The following is a 20,171-nucleotide window of genomic DNA, read 5'->3' as shown; positions in this document are numbered from 1 at the left end:
GCTAACAAAGTACAAAACTTATTGAAACCTTTATTCATGATACTGACAAGTCAGCAAAAGTACCATCAGATATAGATTATATCTTGTTTTTATAATGGTAATGTGTTATTATTAAATATATCGAATGTATATCACAAAATATAATCTTAATAAATCATATATGATAGCATTTTAAAATTAATAATAGTATATAATGCACCAATGCAGCACTAAGGCATTATAATATTATCATCTTTGCTAGACAGTACGAAAAGAATCATATTTAATTTTGGTAATGTTATATTAAATTATTGTAAAAAATACTCCAGTAGGAACATTATGAAATGTCTTCATTTACAACGCTCTTTCCAAACAAGTGGTAATTTTACATTACTTTAAATGTACGTACATATCGATTGTGAGTATGATTAACGTGATTAAAATATAAATGTTATGTTGAGTTAACTTAGTTGTTTTTTTTAATTAAAAATATGATTTGGAACAAATAACTTAAGATTCCTTTTCATAAACTTTGACCACGTCTTCTTCTTTTTTATCCACCCCGAACATCTTGGCACGAAGGAGATGATCCACGTAAAGAAGAGTCAGCGTGATGACTGCTGGAGTAAACTATAAAATTGAGAACGTTTGAATATTCATTTCTTTTTCTTCAACTTATATTTTAATTTATGATAGTCAAGTACTTTTGGTGATAAAAAACAACTAGATCTTTATTTTATTTAACTTATTATTTTCAAAAAATGTAACTAAATTAAATATTAATTAAACATATGCATAGGAAGACCATTTAAAAGTGTATAATTGATTTACGTAATAAGTAATAAGATCCAACGTAAGTTAGCTTAAAGGACATAGATTTTTTTGATTTGAAATACCTGTTTAGACTGCGAGGATATACGTCCTAAGTTAGAACAACTGACTATAAATAAACTTGTAACTTACCCATTCGATCCATATAGCCCACCGAATATAACTAGCAAAAGGCTCCAAGTTTAATTCCATCTGCAGAAAGTTAGCCGCAATTATAACCAAACCTCGTATCACGGTAATAGGCATCCAACACATAATACTCGCTGTGGTTATAACGTCTACAATCTGAAAAATAAGGCCATTAAAAATTTATGCAACGTAAAATGTTATTTGGCAATACTAATTTTAAAAATGGTAAACTTACATGAGCAAAGCGCACTTCTTTCCAAGGAACATTCTTTTCATCGTATTTTCCTTCCATTTGTTGAGTCCAAAATCGCATTATCATCCTAAAATTACAATATAAGTGCGTAATATTTTCGTACAAATAGAAACTATTTTTTTTTACTTCTGCATTCATATTTGTTCTAAAAAAAACCGTTGTAATACTTTGCAACAATCTTTAAGGCTAGAATTTGAGTTTTTTTATCTGTATGCACAACAAAGTATGGTACCAACTTACATAAAGAAAAGAGGCTTCACGCTGCGAAGTAAAAAAATAGTTAACACGACGTACTTCTCCCACGTATCTGGTAAAATCATGTTATACGTGCAAGTTAAACAAGAGAAATCTTTGACATAACTGCCTATTCCAAACGAAGGTGATAGAGAATATAACAGAGAAAAAAATAAACACAGGCCTTGGTACAAAACATAATGCCACTTTTTCACCGGCCACCCTGGAAAAGAACTATGAATTAACTTGACAGTACATAATGCATTATTAGAACTAAAATTAATCCAATACATTCAAGGTATTTGACGTTTTCCTAGCAGGCATCCATTTCTACCTATGTGTAATTTAGTATTTATTTGGTTTAAATAAATTTATATTTCACATGCCGGCCACTCAGTGCGCCTCGTAGTTATAAAGCAGTAAAAGAACTTATTATTTACAATTAAATAAAAGTCATGCAAGACTTCATATTACAATACTAAAATTATATCTCTTGTCCTGCAGTAAGCTACCTAGAGGGTAGTTATTTTCTAAAATTTTATTTTTTATGAACTTTGCAAGCCAGCCACAATTTCCTGTGATTACCAACAAACACTTAAAAAAATTTTGAAACATAAACATCTAAAAATAAAATAAAATAAAGGAAACAATAACCCAATTACGATTTAAACACAGTGCATGTTTAAAACAAAATAAAACATAATTAAATATTACGCTTTGTAAAACTAACTTAAATATCCAAATATGTATCACAAGCGCGCTAGCTTTCAAAGTTAACAAAAATCAGAAATCTTAGATCCGCATACAATAAAATTTTTAATTCTATATGGTAGCTATTAAATATAAATTAATTGTTGTTTCCTGTACGCACAAAAAAACATAACAGTGACAAGTTTGGTATGATGTACTATAATATAGCACGTCGAGGTATTTAGTGAAATCATTTTAAAAATGAACCCTTGCGACTTACCATTGGCTATATATTTGGCGACTACATATCTTTCAATGCACACATGCGTGAGACTTTCCACCTCATATACTCCTAAAAACGTATCCAAAAAACCATACGTACTGCAGTTATGGATGTCAAAGTACCTGAAAATATGTACAAATGAATCTACTTATTTCTGAATTATCAATAAAAGTTAAATGCGAAATGCTGTGAAGTAATATTATATGATGATATATATGTGATTCAAGTCTCAGTTGAAATACAAATAGCTATATATATTTATATTTTTATATATATATTTATATATATATAATAGTATATATATATATATACCATTATATACCAGTGAACCCTATTAAATGGGTTTTAAAACGTTCTTCAAGTACCCAAAATACATGCTAATTTATTACTACACAACAATTTACACAGTTACTACTATAATTCAGAGTGTATTAATTAAACCGCAGGCGCCTACGCATTCTAGTGTGGCTAAATTGTGTGATATAATTTTATGGTTATAAAATATTAACTATTTAAATCTATAATTATTAATAAAAACCTACCAATCATATTCCATGTATCTCAAAAAGTAAAAAATATAATTATATCCACGTCTAATACTCATTATTGTGGTGAATGCTGCCAAATTTTGATACTTGAGATTATTCCTTAAAGCTGTGCACCACAAATTTAAATTTAACCATATGACTAAAAAGAACGCTACACGCCCTGAAACAAATTAAAAAAATGTGTTTATTTTTATTGACAAATAACTTTTTTTTAGAGTAAACAGGAGTGTCAAATACAAAAAAAAATACTACTACAAAGAACAATTGTTTTCTTTAAAGTGTTACGCATTTTTCAATTACAATTTATTTACAATATTTACCTGTTAAAACCCATCCGGTTATCAATGTTTTTTTGCTGCTGTTATCAAATACTCCTTCCCAGAAACAATCTTCGGTTTCAATTAGTTTTCCGTACATTTTTAATTTATTTTTTATAAACCTGTTGCTTTATAAAACGTCATATAAACACAACTCGGTGTGGCTGCAATGCGCCTGCGTAAATCTCAAGAGCTTCTATGAAAATGGAGCCATCGTCATCCAGCCATTCGATCCAGCGCGCTTCTGATTCTCATATTTCATTACAAAACTACAACAAAATGAAACCAGAAATTTTACGCTCTGTTTAGCGTATCTTCTGTTTCCAATTATAATTTCAATAATACATTATTTATGTTACATATTACATAATAACACAAAAAAACTGATAAATATACAATTACTTATTAAAATAAGTAGAGATAGAAAAAAAAACACACCGTACGACACATCGATTTTAATTGCAGCACTAGATCACACCATTAACAAATGCTAATTAACTTAACTAATTAATTCGGTTAAATTATTATCACTATTACAAATAAAATGAAATGACCAGTTACTGAAAAACTCTAAACTTACAACAGTTATTACAGCGTGAAAGACATACCATCAATATACCATTAGGGCACCAAACGGAACTCACCAAAATGTACTTGTAACTCTGAAACTATTTAGTAATCAAATCTTTGATTCATTAAAAAATATCCATTACATGTCATTACTAATATAAGAGATACAAAAACGTTCGCGAGATGCTACGAGAAATCAATACCTTCTGCAAGATCCTATTCAATCATGTAACCGTCATAACTTAGAAAAATATAATGTAAACATTTTAACTGGAACTCTGTTAATAGCATTTTCCACTCGCTGAATCATTTTTAGTAATTCTGTTTATAAACATTTGTCCGAGTAAAAACTTTTTATTCACTATGAACAGATATATGTTTTACAGTTCAACAATAGTTTATTATTCTTTACTCCCCTTTTTTATTTTTCTTGTTTGAGAGTATTATGCTCTGATGTACCGCTGTGCACGGTCCGGTCGAAGTAGGCCGTAGTGTTTGCGCATGCGCCCCAACAATGCGGCCCGTAACCTTTCATCTCCCAAAAGATAACATAACACTGGCACGCTAGTAGCAGCCTGGAATACACATATAAATAAAAATTAATAGCTTCTACTAGAATCCATATTTTAGGCAGTAATTTAAAGAATAAAATAGAAATTATTTAGAGCCCCAATGTAATATTTCTAAACTCTGAATTTTCTCCTTTTTTTCTCTTAAAACATTGAAATAACTTTAGTGTAGCCCTACTAAAAGTATGCATAGACTTACAACTTTTTTTTTCTTTTTTTTATCATCATCAACAATACTTTAACCGTAAGACTTCCCTTACTGGACCAGTGTCCAGTGGTTTGATGGAAGCAGTCTTCCACCAAAGATTATCAAGGAAATCGCTAGAAAGTAGCCTGCATCCAGCGTCATCTAACGACCTTAACAAAGGCTATCCACTTTGTGGGTGGACTTCGCTCCGCTTGTAGGTCCATAGTCTTCAATCCAGAACCTAAAAGCTCCAGCGGCCATCGGTTTTACGCGCTGTGTAACCTTCCCAATAACACTTCAACTTTTAAATCCTGTGGGAAATATACGATCTTCTCCTTATTAAAATATCATAATTTAATATTTTCTAACGAGAGTGATTTTGACAAGCCACAGGTAAAATAATAAATGCGGTGCTTACCATGTAACCCAATATTCAATTCAATTCATAAAATATTAAAATTACTTTGACTCGTATTTTTTGGAATTTAATAATGTTATTAGTTCTGAATTAAATTCGTGCCTAAGTTGAATGGTTAAGAAAGAATTTTTTAAAGATTAAATAAATCCCGCTACTCTCTCTATGTAAAACTATCAATAACATATCATTAATGTTTATCTAAACAACTTGCCTCAGAAGCGATTGGAGCCAATAATGAAAGTGTAGGGGGGATATGTGGTCTATAACCGTAAATAAGAAGTGGCACCCACTGCCAGCCTGTAAGCACGCCGGCAGGTATCCATAGCGCCAATGTTGCAATGCACACTACGTGGATACTCTGCAAAATAAACAATTCCACAGATATTATTAACATAAATTTAACAGTTTTTAATTTCATAAAAGTAGAACTATTTAAAACCAAAATTAATGAATACAAAAAACTGATCATGATCTATTGCACTGTGAGTTTGTTCCATCACCACTTTTTATGTTCGTTTATGTAAAGTGACTGCTAATAGATATGAAAGCCTTAAACACGTGATGATAATTTGCTATCAATTAATGTATGTACACTCTGTTGAAAATGGTTTCAGGAATAATAACTAATGTGATGAAAATATAGTAAGAAAAGGCGTTTTCAAAATACTGATTACTATTTCTAATAAAACTAACTATGCTTTACTACATGTCCCTGCAGATACCACAAGAATACACTGGTCTGTCGCATTCTATAAAATAAAAATGTTCATGTTACATATTCCTGTGTGCTCAAAGATTCAAATCAACTGTCTTTATGTACGTTTTAAACCATATAACTATTTCCAATAAGCGCTAGCTTTTTATTCACCCCTTTAAAGCTTTTGCACGATATTCAACATATAGAACTGTGGTTCTGTAAGCTTTTCAAATACAAACTTCTGTATAGCACTCTCCTTGCTTCCGATAAGATTGTGCACAACATTGTGATTACCATAGTAGTTATAGATGCCTCTAACATATATTCATTATTATAATCATTTCAACTAAACGTCGTCTACTGCGGGATATAGGTCTTTCCCATAGATTTCCAATAGGACCGGTAGGAAGGAGCTTGCATCCACCGTCTTCGGAGTTTAACAAGATCATCTGTCCACCTTACGGTCGGACGTGCTAAGCTGCGGTTGCCGGACCGGGGTCTCCACTACATAACTTTAAGAATAAATATACAAATATTCACATAGACAGTATCTTGCTGGAATGTTTATTGGGTAAAAAAATACTACACATCGTCATACCTTAGTTAATCGTTTTTCTTCTCTTAATTGCTCATTTCTATAATAAATCTGTTCAAGTCGCACTGCTTTGCCCATAAAATGAAATCTAAAAATTAATACTGAAATGACATGACATGATTCATGTAAAATGAAAATTATAACACATTTCAAACATTCACTCACATTGATATTAAAGGGACCAGACCACACAAAACCACATAAGGAACACTATAACCTAATTGCTTTGCGTTTGAAGATAACGAAGGCCACAGAAAAGAACAGGATGTCCCCGTCGAGTCACACGAATAAAGTCCGTACCCAAATAGAGGAGGAGTTGCAAATATCACAGAATTGATCCAGCAGACACCGACGGCACTTAAGTAGAATCTAAAGTAAAGATTTTTTTCTGAAATGTTTTAAACTATTAAACGATACACCATAAAGAAAACAAAGTTTAAAACTTGTATTTTGTATATTTTTACAGCGTTTTAGAAGTGTTGGTAGTTGTTTACAATTTCTATTTTTCTTGTATGTAGAAACGTTTTGTATAGCTTAATATAAATTAAATCAAATCTTGACATCGCATTAATTAACAACTAAAAATGTAATATTATGCATATTTATACAAAATTATTTATTTTTGTGAAAATATGATAGCAGCTTTAATAAGTATAAAAGATAAATTAACAAAAAGATCGATTCGAAACCTCGGCTTCTTCTCACTTGCTCACACCGACTTACACATTTAATCGAATTTTCTCTTTTTTTTTTAATACAAATGTACTATAATAAACCAACAATATAAAGATTAGAGAGATATGCGTGCTAATTATATCAAAAATCGTCTTTTGCTGATCTAATCGCATTGTCTGATCTAATTCTAACGCTATTTCCCGAAAAAATAGCCCACATGTGTCTTCAATGTGTGCATATTATATTAATATCATAGTTTATATTAAGATCTATAGCAGCATCGCTACAAAAATGTTCATGAATTACACAAGAAGTGAGTCAGATATTTTACTTTATACACTAGAGGCACTCGAAGATTTTCTAACATTTAAGTTTTTGGATATGCGAATTGCTGCTACTGACTTACACAGATTCTGAAATGCAAGTATGTCAAAGTTTTTCATTCATCGTCATCATCATCTTTTTAGCCGCAGGACGTCTACAACTGGACATCCAAAGGTTTCCAGTAAGACGGGTTGGAAGCGGCGTTTTGGGTTTTTTGACGACCTTAGCGAGGTTTTTTCACCACCTTGTAAGCCCCTACAACCTTCCAGTTCATGGTCACACGCAATTGTATATAAATATAAAAAATTTTATAACCAAGCCTATTGCAAAATCATATTCACCTCGTCTGTTGCGTCTTGCCAATAAATATCGTTCCAGTACTAACGTAAATAAAGCAGTCATTTGGAAGATGCCGAAAAATTGATTTAAAAATGCAAACAATTGACAACACGCTGGGCCAAAAATCCATCTGAAAAAACATGTTTTTGTTATAAAATTACCAAAATCATTTAAATAAAGATGATTGTTTACGTCCTTGTGTACTATTTTGAAACTTATTTTTCATCGGTCATTTAACATTAAATAAGCATATAATAATTAGGTTTAAGATTCTCAATACACACCTTTTAGCTATAGCTGAAGATCCCGAAAATGGAAAACTAAGAAGATTTCTGCCGAGTGAAGCGGAACAAAGGTTCAAAACGAGTATATGACTCTTAGAAACGAGCAGGTGACTGTGGATAAATGTGGCAAAAAGCCAGCCGTTGAGCAGCACCCCAAATACACCTGACAAGGATTAAACAATAAATCCCGCCATTTTATTGTGACATCTTTAATATTATCAACACTTCATTAAAATTATCATGTGCGTCTGTTTTAGCTATTAATAACTTCATTTACATAACAATAAATTGATTAACTTACCAAAGACGATAAGACACGCGCCCAGTAAAGTTTTGTATGAACTATCAAAATAGTACCATGGACATCCATCTTCGTGATAGTCGAACAGCGTTTGCATTCTCCAGGGTGAACTAGTTTGATAACACTCGTGGGCACCAAATTGTAATTAATCGTGCCGCCCGCAAATTTAATCTCCAAAATTATTTCAAGGGTTTTTTTTAATTACCTTAATATTTAACTGTTAACAAAAACGACCACGTTTATCCAGTACTCAGCTAGACTGGTCAGGTTGTCGAACCGATGTTAGGCATTTGACAAAAGAATAAGATCACGTTACCAGTTCTGGTCCCACTTTGTGTGTGACATCGGGGGCGTGAACGTCCTGCTTGAGATACGTTAATAGCAAATTGCATGCCGCTACCTACGTTGTAATATTCAGAATATTATAGGAGAAAAAGTACCGTTTTATTACTCCTTTTTCAATATTACATTCATTAATTCATTTGTACTTTAGAAATAAATTATTAAATATGATTTATTAAAAATATTAACTTTATTATAGTCATTGCGACCTAAAAAATAAATATGCGATATCCCTAGTAACTAGCGTATAGGGCTTGGCACTAACTATAGACTTGAACATTTCTTTCAAAACATTTCATACTACGTGATAAAAAAATCATAATATCTGTTTAAGTTTCATAAAAGAACATATACATATATCTTATTCATATTATTAATTTTCTAATATTTTTTCGTTTATATATATTGGACGTATACATACTATTTTGATATTGATCACATTTTTTGATAATACAATAAAAGGTTTAATAGTTTCCAAATTTTAAAATCAGTTTGTTTATAAGTATAAACTAAAACTAAATGTACTTTACAACTTTAGTACTTCAGACAATGTGATTTCTATCTAATAAGCAAGAACGTTTAATAAGCAAGTGTAACAAAATTAAAATTCAGTTAAATAAGTTACTATTTAAGTTTAAACTTCATTAATCTAAGTTCGTTTTTTAAAATATATTCATCACCAATTGTTAATACGTAATGACTGTCTAAATTAAACGTGTTTAAAAATAAAGAATCCACCTCCTTACGTAACACCGCATATGTTACGTATTTTCCCAGTTGTGACAGCAAAATATTTTTTCAATGTTGGCACGACGTGTTCAGGTAAATGTGAAACTTGCCAGACGTAAAACGGGCACAATGATCAAAGTGGCACATACGTAAATTACCTGATAACAGAACATAAGCTTGGCAACGTCCATGTGGAACACGTCAGGTACGCTCACACTTGCCTCACGCAGCCGGCGCACGTCTATCGAGCACAGTTAATTATGGAGTTCGTAAAGGTATTTGGCGATGTAAATTCGATCACTGCCTAACCGATGTTATCAAACCCGCCGATGTGTATATTAAAGTTGAGTGCGCGTCCAGTACCGGCTCCGGACGAGTTGCGAGAGGATGTTCTCGATAGAACAATTGTCACAAATGGTCCAACGTCATCTTGGACTGGCTAATAATGTGAATGAATTACAAATTACTCCGAAATGGACTATTAAAGAATCGCCTTTGAGTGGTCGTGGCTTGTTCGCTACAGAAGATATCTCGCCTGGCGAGGTGTTATTCGTTGATCATCCTCTGATTTACGGCCCGCGGTCCGGCGCGATTATTCAACGAGGATGTACAGTTTGCTGCAAATTAAACACAAACAAATTTTACAAGTGTCCTAAATGTTCGCTGTTGCTATGCTCCGAGGCCTGTCAAAACAATAACGCCCATTATGACGACTGTAGAATTATTTCCGCTTGGTATAATAAAGTGACCATTGAGGAAGTCGACGACACATTACTCTCGCGCGCTCTAACAGCAATAAGAGCTCTCTTGCTGAATGAAGATCAAAAACAATTTATGTCTTCTCTTCAAGCACACATGTTACCTCAACACGGCACAGAAATAAGAGAGCTCCAACAGTTTTTTGATATTCCAACACAAGATGCTATGTTCATGACCTTAGCTTCTTGCGTACTCGATGCAAATGCATTCCAGATAGCTACTTATTACGGAAGAAAAGAAATGGGTAAAAGAGGTCTTTACCCAGTTTCGTCCTTGATGAACCATAATTGTGTACCGAATACTAGGTACAACTATAATAGTGATTTACAAATGATTGTGAAAGCTGTGAAGCCGATACAAGCAGGATGCGAAATATTTACTTGCTACACCGGATTGCTATGGGGAACGCCGGCCCGGAGAATCCATCTTTATAAGACGAAACATTTTTTATGCAAATGCGAGCGTTGTGCGGATCCAACCGAGCGAGGAACAATGTTAGCCGCCCTAAAATGTTTCTCAAGAGAATGTCCAGGATCGCTCCTCCCCCTAGAACCTTTGAAGTCTTCCTCAACGTGGCGGTGCTTGGAGTGCAGTTTGAGAGTGCCCTCTGACAATATTTGTACATTACAACGCGCATTAGGAAGTCTCATTGGCTCTTTAGATTTTGGCAATATCAATGAACTTGAAAATTTTTTTCTTAAACGTGTTACAAGATACGTTCCGAAGACTAATCAAATTGTGATTGATTTACAATGTAGACTTATTTGGGAATTGGGTGAAGTTGACGGTCTTCGTTGGCATGGTAAGACTAATTAGTTATATTCATATAAGCTTTCGCTTCTCATTAAGTTGTAAAAAAGTTATTTGTTTAATTAAAAAAATACGCTTATGGACTATGAAAAATTTTACTATGCCTAAATTAATTAAATATATATACAATTTATGAAACTATTTTGTATTTATAATAATAAATGTTCTACAATTACTGAAAGAGAAAACTATTAAATAATTAAACGACATAATAATATCTGTAAATAAATTAAACTTACGAAATTTTACCTAATATACATTGGTACATTAAAATTAGTTAATTTACTTAACGGTTAGGAGCAGAATATATAGCTTAACTTTGATAAATTAAATTTTATTACTAAGCAAAACAAAGTGAATAACATAACACATCACGTTCATGTCTCTGTCATAGTCATATTCATGTCATGTTCTTGGTACATGAAGTGATATTACCCGATATAATATTTGTAATATTACTACATAGATAGTTATCAACTTGACGTTCATATTTGCATGCAAGTCATCATCAAGCTCGGCCAGTCTTCAGAATGGATAAAATCGTAGATTTCAGTTGGAAAAGTATAGTAATAGGGTAAAAACACAATGAATAACAAATAACTAAAATAATTTGACAACGCGTTACATCTGCAGAAATAAACGGATATATTATATTTAGTTTAGTTTTTGCATCACTGAATTGCCTACTGCTGGACGATATCAAGGTCGTCTGTCTACCTTGGAGTGCAACATTATACAAACAACAATTTCTAGTCATTTAATAGACGTAATATTAATCATTTAAAAAAAACGCTTTAAAACTTTGTAGTAATATATCATTAACATTATCCCTAAATTTTTTCACTTGAAAACAATCAAAGTACTTATGAACTCTAAACTATAAATAATATAATATAGCTATAGATAAACTTTTGCTTTTGAATAAATAACGTACAGTATATGGTAAACGTAACGGAGTAACTCAACATATTTATAGTACTAATTGATGTCACCAGCCGTCGTTGAAACGCTTTATGTATGTTTCAGTTGTAATATACGACAAACTATATTTATCGATACTCCGTCATTGTCAGGAAGTGTTTGCAGCGAGGCGAATCAAAGCAACATTTCCTGTATAAATGTTTTTGTAGAAAAATTTACAACCATTTCACTTGTATTCGTTAAAATTATACATATGAATTATTTTTATAATATTGTGTTGTTACACATTCTGCTCGAGGTTAACATGTTTATATAATCATTCTATTAAAAATGTTACTTTTATGTATCTAAGCTAATGTTTTAATTTTCATGTCGAGAAACTTAGCTTCTTTCTAATATTTGACGGTTAAATCGGCTATAATGCTGTCGTAGTTCTGTGCTTCATAGGAAATATGGTTCAAAGCTACACTCTTTTAGCACTTTTTTGTAGACAATTAAAATGTTATAAGCTCATAAGTTATTGAAATATTTAGTATTCTGAATAATGTGCACTAATATTATTATAAATTATAAATAAGACCCCACACTAGGATATTAGCAACGTATAATGTGAATGTCTCTTTGTAATCTATATAAGGTAACGGAAGCTTAAAAATTCGATCTATTTTATTCAGTACATTAACATCACCTCTCGTTATTTCTTGTTAGTTAAAGAGTGTTACTATTAAAATAGCTTCTTTGATAACTGGATCAAATTTATGTAATTAGTTTCGCTTCAGCACTGCAAAAATCTATTTAATGCCTTAATTATGATAAAGCACTTCTCTATCTACTTTATTAGATATTTTAGTTCTCTAGTGGTGCATAGTGTACAGTGTACAAATTAGTATAATAAGCCTTGAGTGTGAAATTTGTTATACCATTATAATGGTACATTATATTACATTATAGACCTTATCTTACCCGATCTTTCGTTCTCACTTTACTAAGATTCAACATTATTCTTAAAAAGTAACAATGGGAAAATAAAAATTCTAGGAAATCCCTATAAAATTGTAGTTTATTGTAAGGCAGACATGTAAATATTACTTTGAGGCCAATTTGTAAATAGGATTCTATAACACAGTGCGTGTGCCTTGAAAAGAGTTTTTCGTGCGTAAATTGCGTCAGAATCGACACGTGAAACTACTCCATGAATCAGATTAGATTTAGGTATTCCAGTAGCTATTTTCATATCGGGTCATGCATATCGACGTTAGGAACGCTGACATTTAGTTCAGAGACGTAGATTACCGAACCATGTCGAGTTTAACACCCAGTCCGGAAAATGTTAAACCATCGATGCAAATGTTTCTTGAAAAGTTTTGCCCTGAAAATCTATCAAGTTCATCGTGGGTTATTCGTAACTCTGAACTAAGTGGTAGAGGACTATTTGCTGACAAGAAGATCAAGAAAGGAGATTTAATCTTCACTAATAAACCGCTAGCCACTGGACCACGACAAAGTGACTATGATATTTCATTTTGCGCTTACTGTTACGGAATAAGTGATGATTACAATTTTTGCGATAAGTGCGGATTATCAGTGTGCTCTAAAAGTTGTAAAACATCACCCATGCATTTGAAAGAATGCATGTTCATAACGGCAAATTGGAAACCAAAATCAAGTCTAACAAGAAATATATATATCACGAAAACTCTTGGACGTATTCGTATTTATATAAAATTTTTATTGTTAACGTTCGAACAAAAAGAACTTTTGCTGCTCTTACAACACGATAATCCAGCGACATTTCAAGAACTCGATAATCTTAATTCGGAATTTAGAATACCAGATGAACAGATCAATTTTATGAAAACCGTGCACTCGATTCTAAAAATAAATTCGTTCAGAATCCCGACAAACAATCCAGAAAAGTTAATGCCGTTACGTGGTTTATTCCCTTTGGCCTCATTTTTAAATCATAGCTGTGTACCAAATACACGGAATAAATTTAAAAATGATAACACCATGGAAGTTTATGCAGCCAGAGATATTGAGAAAGGTGAAGAATTATTAAGCTGTTACACCAGCTTACTGTGGTGCACACCTGTAAGACGTTACCAATTATACCACTCTAAGAATTTTTGGTGTAAATGTAAAAGATGCAGCGACGTATTAGAAATGGGAACAAGGATGTCAGCCTTGAAATGTTTTAACAAAGAATGCGTCGGTTTGATCATGCCTCAAACACCTTTAAATCTACTATCAAACTGGCATTGTGATACTTGCCATATAGAAATACCTGTAAAACAAATTAGTTCGGTGCAATGTGTTGTGGGAAGCCTTGTCAGACTGTTGTTGGTAGACGATGAAATTAACTTTGATAATAGAGTATTTAACAGATTGGAATCATTTCTGCCATCTTTCAGTTACATATTTGTTGATATAAATTTCAAAAGAGCCCTTAAACTTGGATACGCTGAAGGAATGAGATTGTGTGGTATTCTAAAAATGTTAAACTATTTATACTTTATGTTGTGACAGCTTTCGGCTAACTGCACTAATATGAAAACATTGAGACATTCATAACAAATAATTGATGCATAAAGCATAAGCATGAAATATGTTTAAAGAAAGGAATAACACTGTTAAATTATTCGTCATTCGCTTTGAGCTCAGGTAAGAATAAGTTGAAAATTTTTAGTAGGGGTTGAGTCGTTTCATAGACATTATATTAAATTAAATTAGATTAGACAAATACAGTTTTTCATTTAAATATTTGGACAAGACATAACTATATGTCTTATAGTAACAAATGTTAACACAGTGTATTACCATCCTCCCATCTTTATTACTTGTGCCGAAGCTAACATTTTAACCGTCTTGTTGCAAAATCGCTTTACGAGCTATGCTCGTGATTTATCTAAACTGAATCCGGATTGAGGAGATCAGCGGAGCGGACAAAATGACGTGACATTGGATTTGGAGACTACGTGCCCGAAAACGCGACGTAAGACGTCCACCAACAAAACGGACAGATGATCTTGTTAAAGTCAGTAGACGCTGGATCCGATTCGCTTCAAATCGACCTTTTTGGAAATATACGGGGAGGTCTATGTCCATCAATAGGCATACTATAGCTCATATGATGATCGCACAATGTTATAGAAAATACGTTTAATTTTGTTGTCACAAACCCATAACAGCAAACAAGATTTGACCCGCTCGACCTACCGTTAATTCGGAAAAGCAACCGCGAATCGAGTTACAGATTAAAAGAGGGTTCTTTTTCCGAAGTTCTTACACCTAGTCACTCTGTGGGCAGTCTGCCTGAGTAAATACATCATACAAGCAGGTCAAGATTAAGGTCAAGCTCATTAAGCGAGATGCTGCGTAAAATCTATTGAAGTTATAGTATATGTAATTGTAAAAGGGTAAACAGCATATATCAATGACAAACAGTAGTTATTTATTGCGAGTCTTTCTATAAAATGCTTGGCTTTTAATGTTCTGCACTACAGGAATCAACCTTTCGTTATAACTTTTTAAATATTCTTTAACCCGATCTTTATTATTAACGACCAAATTTATAAATATTTTATAGATATTTTGTAATGAAATTCTTCATTATTTATTTAAGAGTCTCTTTAAGTTCAAACTTGCATAATAAAAAGAAATAAATCCACCAATTATATACGTCCGTCAGCAAAATTTTGCAGGGTAACCACCTTAGTGGGTACATAAAACTGATTGACCTTTTTATGCCCTAAATGTGCATTTTGCTCCATACTCATTTTGTGTAAAGCTATTGCAAGAATTCGGTTTTTTATCGCCCCATTCCAATTTTATATCACAAAGCCATACAAGAAATATTTCATTGTTATACGAATATTCGTTTAACAATGAAATATTGCAAAATTGAAATCTAGTTCTTTATTTTTTTTTTAATTTGTGACATGGCCGGACTTTGTATATATTTGATCGTAGTTGTTTTAATATATCGCTTATAATTTTGTGCAAAGACGTTGTTTAAAAACTCGAGTGCAAAAACTATTAACTCTACAAATTTATGTCTTTAAATATTTACGTGCCACTTTGATTCCGTATATAAATTACAAATACATTTTTAATTCATATTTATAAAGGATAAGTATATAAGTATATAATCGACTCATTTGGTAGAAAAAACTAGTTATGATGACAAAGAGTGGGATTTTTTATATGAAAACTAAACTTTACAACACTTTCCATTGGCTACTAAAAAATATTTTAATTGTTTAATTCAACTGTGTTGATAATAAAACGTTGCCATATTAAATAATAACCAGTTACTGTGAGACCTGTAGCCATCTAAAGTTTCTAGGACATGTTGTGGTTCGGAGTAAGCCAAGGTTTATAAACATTGTACAGTCATAATCATTACACAAATTTTATTAAATTTACATATAAATCACAGACGTTGCTTAACTCTTTATTACAAAAACAATCGACGAGAAAGTTACAACACAAAACATAAATTATTTCGTCAAACTCATTTTCCATCATGGTTACTAACTGTTATAACATGACTCAATTGTTATAATCTCATAAAAGATTCACTAGTAATTCACTGTCCAAAATTATAATTTTTGTTTTTATACAGATTTTGGTCAAACACAAAATAAATGAGCAGTTAATACATACAAATGTTATCAAAGTAATTGTAGGTAGTCACAAGGCGTCACAGACAGACCGTAACAATTTGCCTAAACAGAGAATTCTTGCTCGCTACGAGTGTGCAATATCTATATATTTTTAAGTCGTCCTTGAAATCGTACGTTATACGATTATTTCGTTGAAAGTACCAGGTAAATAAAAATACTTCATTGTTATTAATTTCTCTCTTCATTCTTTATAAAAGAGCATTAAAATATTTGTTTTTGTTTTCATGAACATAATTATAGCATAACAAACAACATTCATAAAGTAACACTTCGAAAATAGTTCAGCGACTGCGTTCCGCCGCGTCACGAAACTGCGCATTTTCACAAACACAAGAGAAGAACGGAAATTCATAATGCGTTCACAAGGCCTTGTATATTAAAGGCGATTTACATCGCATCGTTGCTTAAGTTAGTAGACAGTGTGCACGGAAAGGCGACGGGTAAACAGTACACAAACGGTGAATAAAATCGAGGGCTATAATTTCGCGAGAGGCAGTTCTTCAATCGTTCGCTGTTAACATGGGCGCTGCAGCAAGGAACGCCCGTCCGCACGTTATCACCAGATGGATTTGCATCCCCGTACCGTTAGTAATGTTGACGTAAATCGATACAATATAATTAATATATATTCTTGGCATTAAGCCGCGAATGCAAAAGAATATCAACATTCGCATATCGCTATTGTTCTAATTATTACATTCATTTTAATTTCATTTATTCAACTTAACATATTCGTTTAAATAAAAGTATACACATTATTAATGATTTATTTAGTTACTATTTTAATGTAAATAAAAAGACGTTCATTTTTGATTCGGCGATAATTTCAACATTATAAGTGACTACTTACTAGCTACCACCAGAACGGAATGTTGATCTTTTGAAAAGAACCGGTCAAAAACTCTTTTCAAATGAAATGTAACAATGTTTAATTGTAATATCAACCATGTAAATTAGTCAACAAATCGAAATCCTCACATTTTGATCAGCTAAAAACTCTTGAATAGTATATTAATTTTTTTTTTTTAATAATATTCCTTTAATTTGAGATTTTAAACCAAGAAAAGGAAAGTCTAAGATATCTTATGGTGGTGTGGTATTTATTATAAATGCGTAGAATCAAGTAGATAAAGATTTTAAGTTAATCTTGGAAGGAGTTAAAATGAAGTATGTTCTACCACAGAGCTATCGGAATCTCGTCTAGTGCTGAAAGAGAATCTCTGCCGCGACACGCTTCGCACGGCGGCGGCCCTGGGCGCGGGAGACGCGCACCTTCGAGGCCTGCTCCTTTACCACTTGCACGCCGCTCTAGCAGAGCGCGCCCGCCGCTACCCCGACCTATATGAAGTATGTAAATCATTGATTACAAGATATCCTCTCAATACAAACTTCCTTCTACTTAAATCGCTCTCAACGCTCTAGGAATGAATATTTTTTTAATGCCTTTGAAAGATAGAAAGAACAATAAATGTTAGCTTAACTTAAAATATTACAAGAATATTATAGTTATAAATATTATAAGCAAGATATTACACAGGTATAATACCAACAGGTTGCCTTACTCAGCTCACATAGCGGCGCAGCTTAAAGCTGTAAACAACATCTTAAACGGACCTAATTATTAAGAAACCATAATTAAAGATGCGATTTGAAAAAATCTTTAGTATTTATTTTAGTATATGAAAAAAAAACTATTACCTCTACATGTAACAATTAAAAACGTAATATCCTTTTAAACAACATTAAGCTTTGTATATGATGGGTTACAACTCTAGTTGTCTCTAGTTGTCTGTATTCGAGATAAGACTACCAAGTGTTCGGATAATAAACATATCTAACTAGATAATAAATTGCGATAGAAACTCAGCGGGTCTATATATTTTTTAAAGAATATGTGATTACATTTTTAATTAACATTGAAATATGGAGGCGACGACATTATCACTTCAAATTATTAAAATTATTAGCATTTTTGCATATGTGTTATATATATATACATATATTCACAGTAACGCTATCTATCTATCCTTTGTAAAGCGTACTTATTACCCATAGAAAGATTTTTTAAGTCGACGAAGTCTTAGGTATACAACATTTGTTTTTGCTTATTTATTCCTGAGAAAATCGGTATCAATTAACAATTTTTCATTACAGGACCTGAAGTCGGAAATCGAAAGCACAATAAGTCAAGCTTACAACATATTGCAAGGAGACATTTCGGCACCCCCAGATTTGGAGCTTAGACGCCAGTATCTTGGCCCGGGGTGTGAGAAAACACACGAAGAAAGATTTTTCATCCTTGACACATCAGACGATTTCAAGTTATCCATTAAATAATCATAATCATAAAGCAATTTCGACGTCATTATACCCAAGTGCATCTAAATTTAAAATTATAAAGTATTTGAAAGAGATATAGTATAAAAAAGGATTTAAAATTGTTATATTTTTAAACCTGTTATGGCGGCATAGAATATAGGATATCACTTAAGTGGAGCTCAATTTGGTTCTAGTTTTTATCAAATATGTCTTTTTGGCACTTTAGAGCAATGGCACCCAGATCTTTAACCCTTTCCCTACCTGATAATAAACCCTTTCATTTATCAGACCCCTTCCATAACAAATCCATACCTACTCTTCATAATGTGTTACAATTTTACCAACCCGACGTCATGAACGTTGTATTGGTCGATTCGTTGCGTTACTACATATGTCATTAAAATACTGCTTTAAATATACATTTTTTTTTTCCATTACTAAAATAATTTTAGCGAACCAATGAGATTTAACCACTGATTGGGTACAACTACTTTAAATAATTCGAACTAGAAAATATAATGCATACATTAATGATTAAGTTGTGATGTCCACATAAAATAATGCGATTATTATCTATGTTTAAATTAAAAATTCATTTGTAATTGATGCTAAAAAAATCTTAATAAAATTAAAAATAATTTAGAACTTTTAAACTATTTACATTACGTGCTAAAACATAAGAAACCTAGAATAATTCCAGTCACGAATGTATTTGCTAACTGAAAGTCTAAAGTCGTAGAACTGGACATCTTAAATTTCTATTTTATGGAGATTTTTAATGAACTTAAAACTCTTAAAATATAAATTTAAGAACTGTTCCCCAAATATTGTTCATTAACTCATTACAATGATGACAACATTGTACAAGTTAAATATTGTTTGTGGTTAAACTTTGACACTTGAAATTTTAGCTAAATTTTATCTTTACTATGTTATGACAAAATAAATATCAGTCCACAGACAATAGAAAAGTAAGGTTTTGTTTTTCCTTTTGGAAAACCATAAAAAATACATAAAATTAGTACAAAGAATTATCACTGGCTTTACTTGCTTGTGTATCGCATCTTAAAATCCAAAACAATCGACAATCACAAAAAAGTAGTTTTCGACAAAAGAAAAAGATCAATAAGGAAAAATGTGAACAGAAAATGAACGTTTTTATCAAGATAATGTTTACGTTTTAGTTTCCTTTGTTTTTTATATAAATAACCATAAATAAATTACAGTACAATTTAAAAAAGCTTAGGATTATATAAAACATATTAAATAAATTGATTCATAAAATATCTTCAAAATATTTAGAACATTTACTGATTTGTTTTTTATGTAAGATTTAGAGTAGTTTTTTTTTTTTTTGTAGAATTCCGCGTTCTTGCATTACCT

General features: G+C 31.9%; 3 protein-coding genes across 5 annotated transcripts; 1 reads left to right on the top strand and 2 right to left on the bottom strand.

Moving 5' to 3' along the window:
- Positions 1-240: 240 nt before the first annotated feature.
- Positions 241-9,547, bottom strand: LOC137922485 (rhodopsin, GQ-coupled-like). Its single transcript, XM_068765501.1, has 8 exons — positions 9,453-9,547; positions 3,268-3,533; positions 2,942-3,107; positions 2,397-2,521; positions 1,433-1,649; positions 1,175-1,259; positions 943-1,095; positions 241-609 (listed from the first exon to the last, which is right to left on the bottom strand). Exons 2-8 carry the CDS (start codon positions 3,362-3,364, stop codon positions 490-492), a joined length of 963 nt encoding a protein of 320 aa, XP_068621602.1. The 5' UTR covers positions 3,365-3,533; positions 9,453-9,547; the 3' UTR covers positions 241-489.
- LOC137922403 (visual pigment-like receptor peropsin) lies at positions 3,844-8,560 on the bottom strand. The gene is made up of 7 exons (XM_068765385.1): positions 8,224-8,560; positions 7,923-8,085; positions 7,641-7,768; positions 6,466-6,688; positions 6,304-6,388; positions 5,220-5,366; positions 3,844-4,409 (listed from the first exon to the last, which is right to left on the bottom strand). The coding sequence occupies exons 1-7, from the start codon at positions 8,318-8,320 to the stop codon at positions 4,278-4,280; spliced, it is 975 nt and encodes a 324-aa protein (XP_068621486.1). The 5' UTR covers positions 8,321-8,560; the 3' UTR covers positions 3,844-4,277.
- Positions 9,548-9,598: 51 nt separating the features above from the next.
- On the top strand, positions 9,599-20,027 carry LOC137922484 (SET domain-containing protein SmydA-8-like). 3 transcript variants are annotated; one of them, XM_068765499.1, is made up of 3 exons: positions 9,599-10,855; positions 17,653-17,816; positions 18,624-20,027. In XM_068765499.1, exons 1-3 carry the CDS (start codon positions 9,682-9,684, stop codon positions 18,804-18,806), a joined length of 1,521 nt encoding a protein of 506 aa, XP_068621600.1. In that variant the 5' UTR covers positions 9,599-9,681; the 3' UTR covers positions 18,807-20,027. The 3 variants fall into 3 exon arrangements, 2 of the variants coding, with proteins under 2 accessions (XP_068621600.1, XP_068621601.1); XM_068765500.1 differs by lacking the exon at positions 18,624-20,027 and adding an exon at positions 18,022-18,093; XR_011107524.1 differs by lacking the exons at positions 9,599-10,855; positions 18,624-20,027 and adding exons at positions 16,185-16,613; positions 16,710-17,053 and having other exon boundaries at positions 17,653-17,742.
- Positions 20,028-20,171: the final 144 nt, after the last annotated feature.

Source organism: Battus philenor, unplaced genomic scaffold (assembly GCF_028537555.1).
Source record: "Battus philenor isolate CCGP_79_NKW_IND1 unplaced genomic scaffold, ilBatPhil1.0.hap1 SCAF_2, whole genome shotgun sequence".
NCBI classification, from domain to species: Eukaryota; Metazoa; Arthropoda; class Insecta; order Lepidoptera; family Papilionidae; genus Battus; species Battus philenor.
The sequence above is the reverse complement of the archived record's forward strand: the minus strand, read 5'-3'. Positions and strand labels throughout refer to the sequence as shown.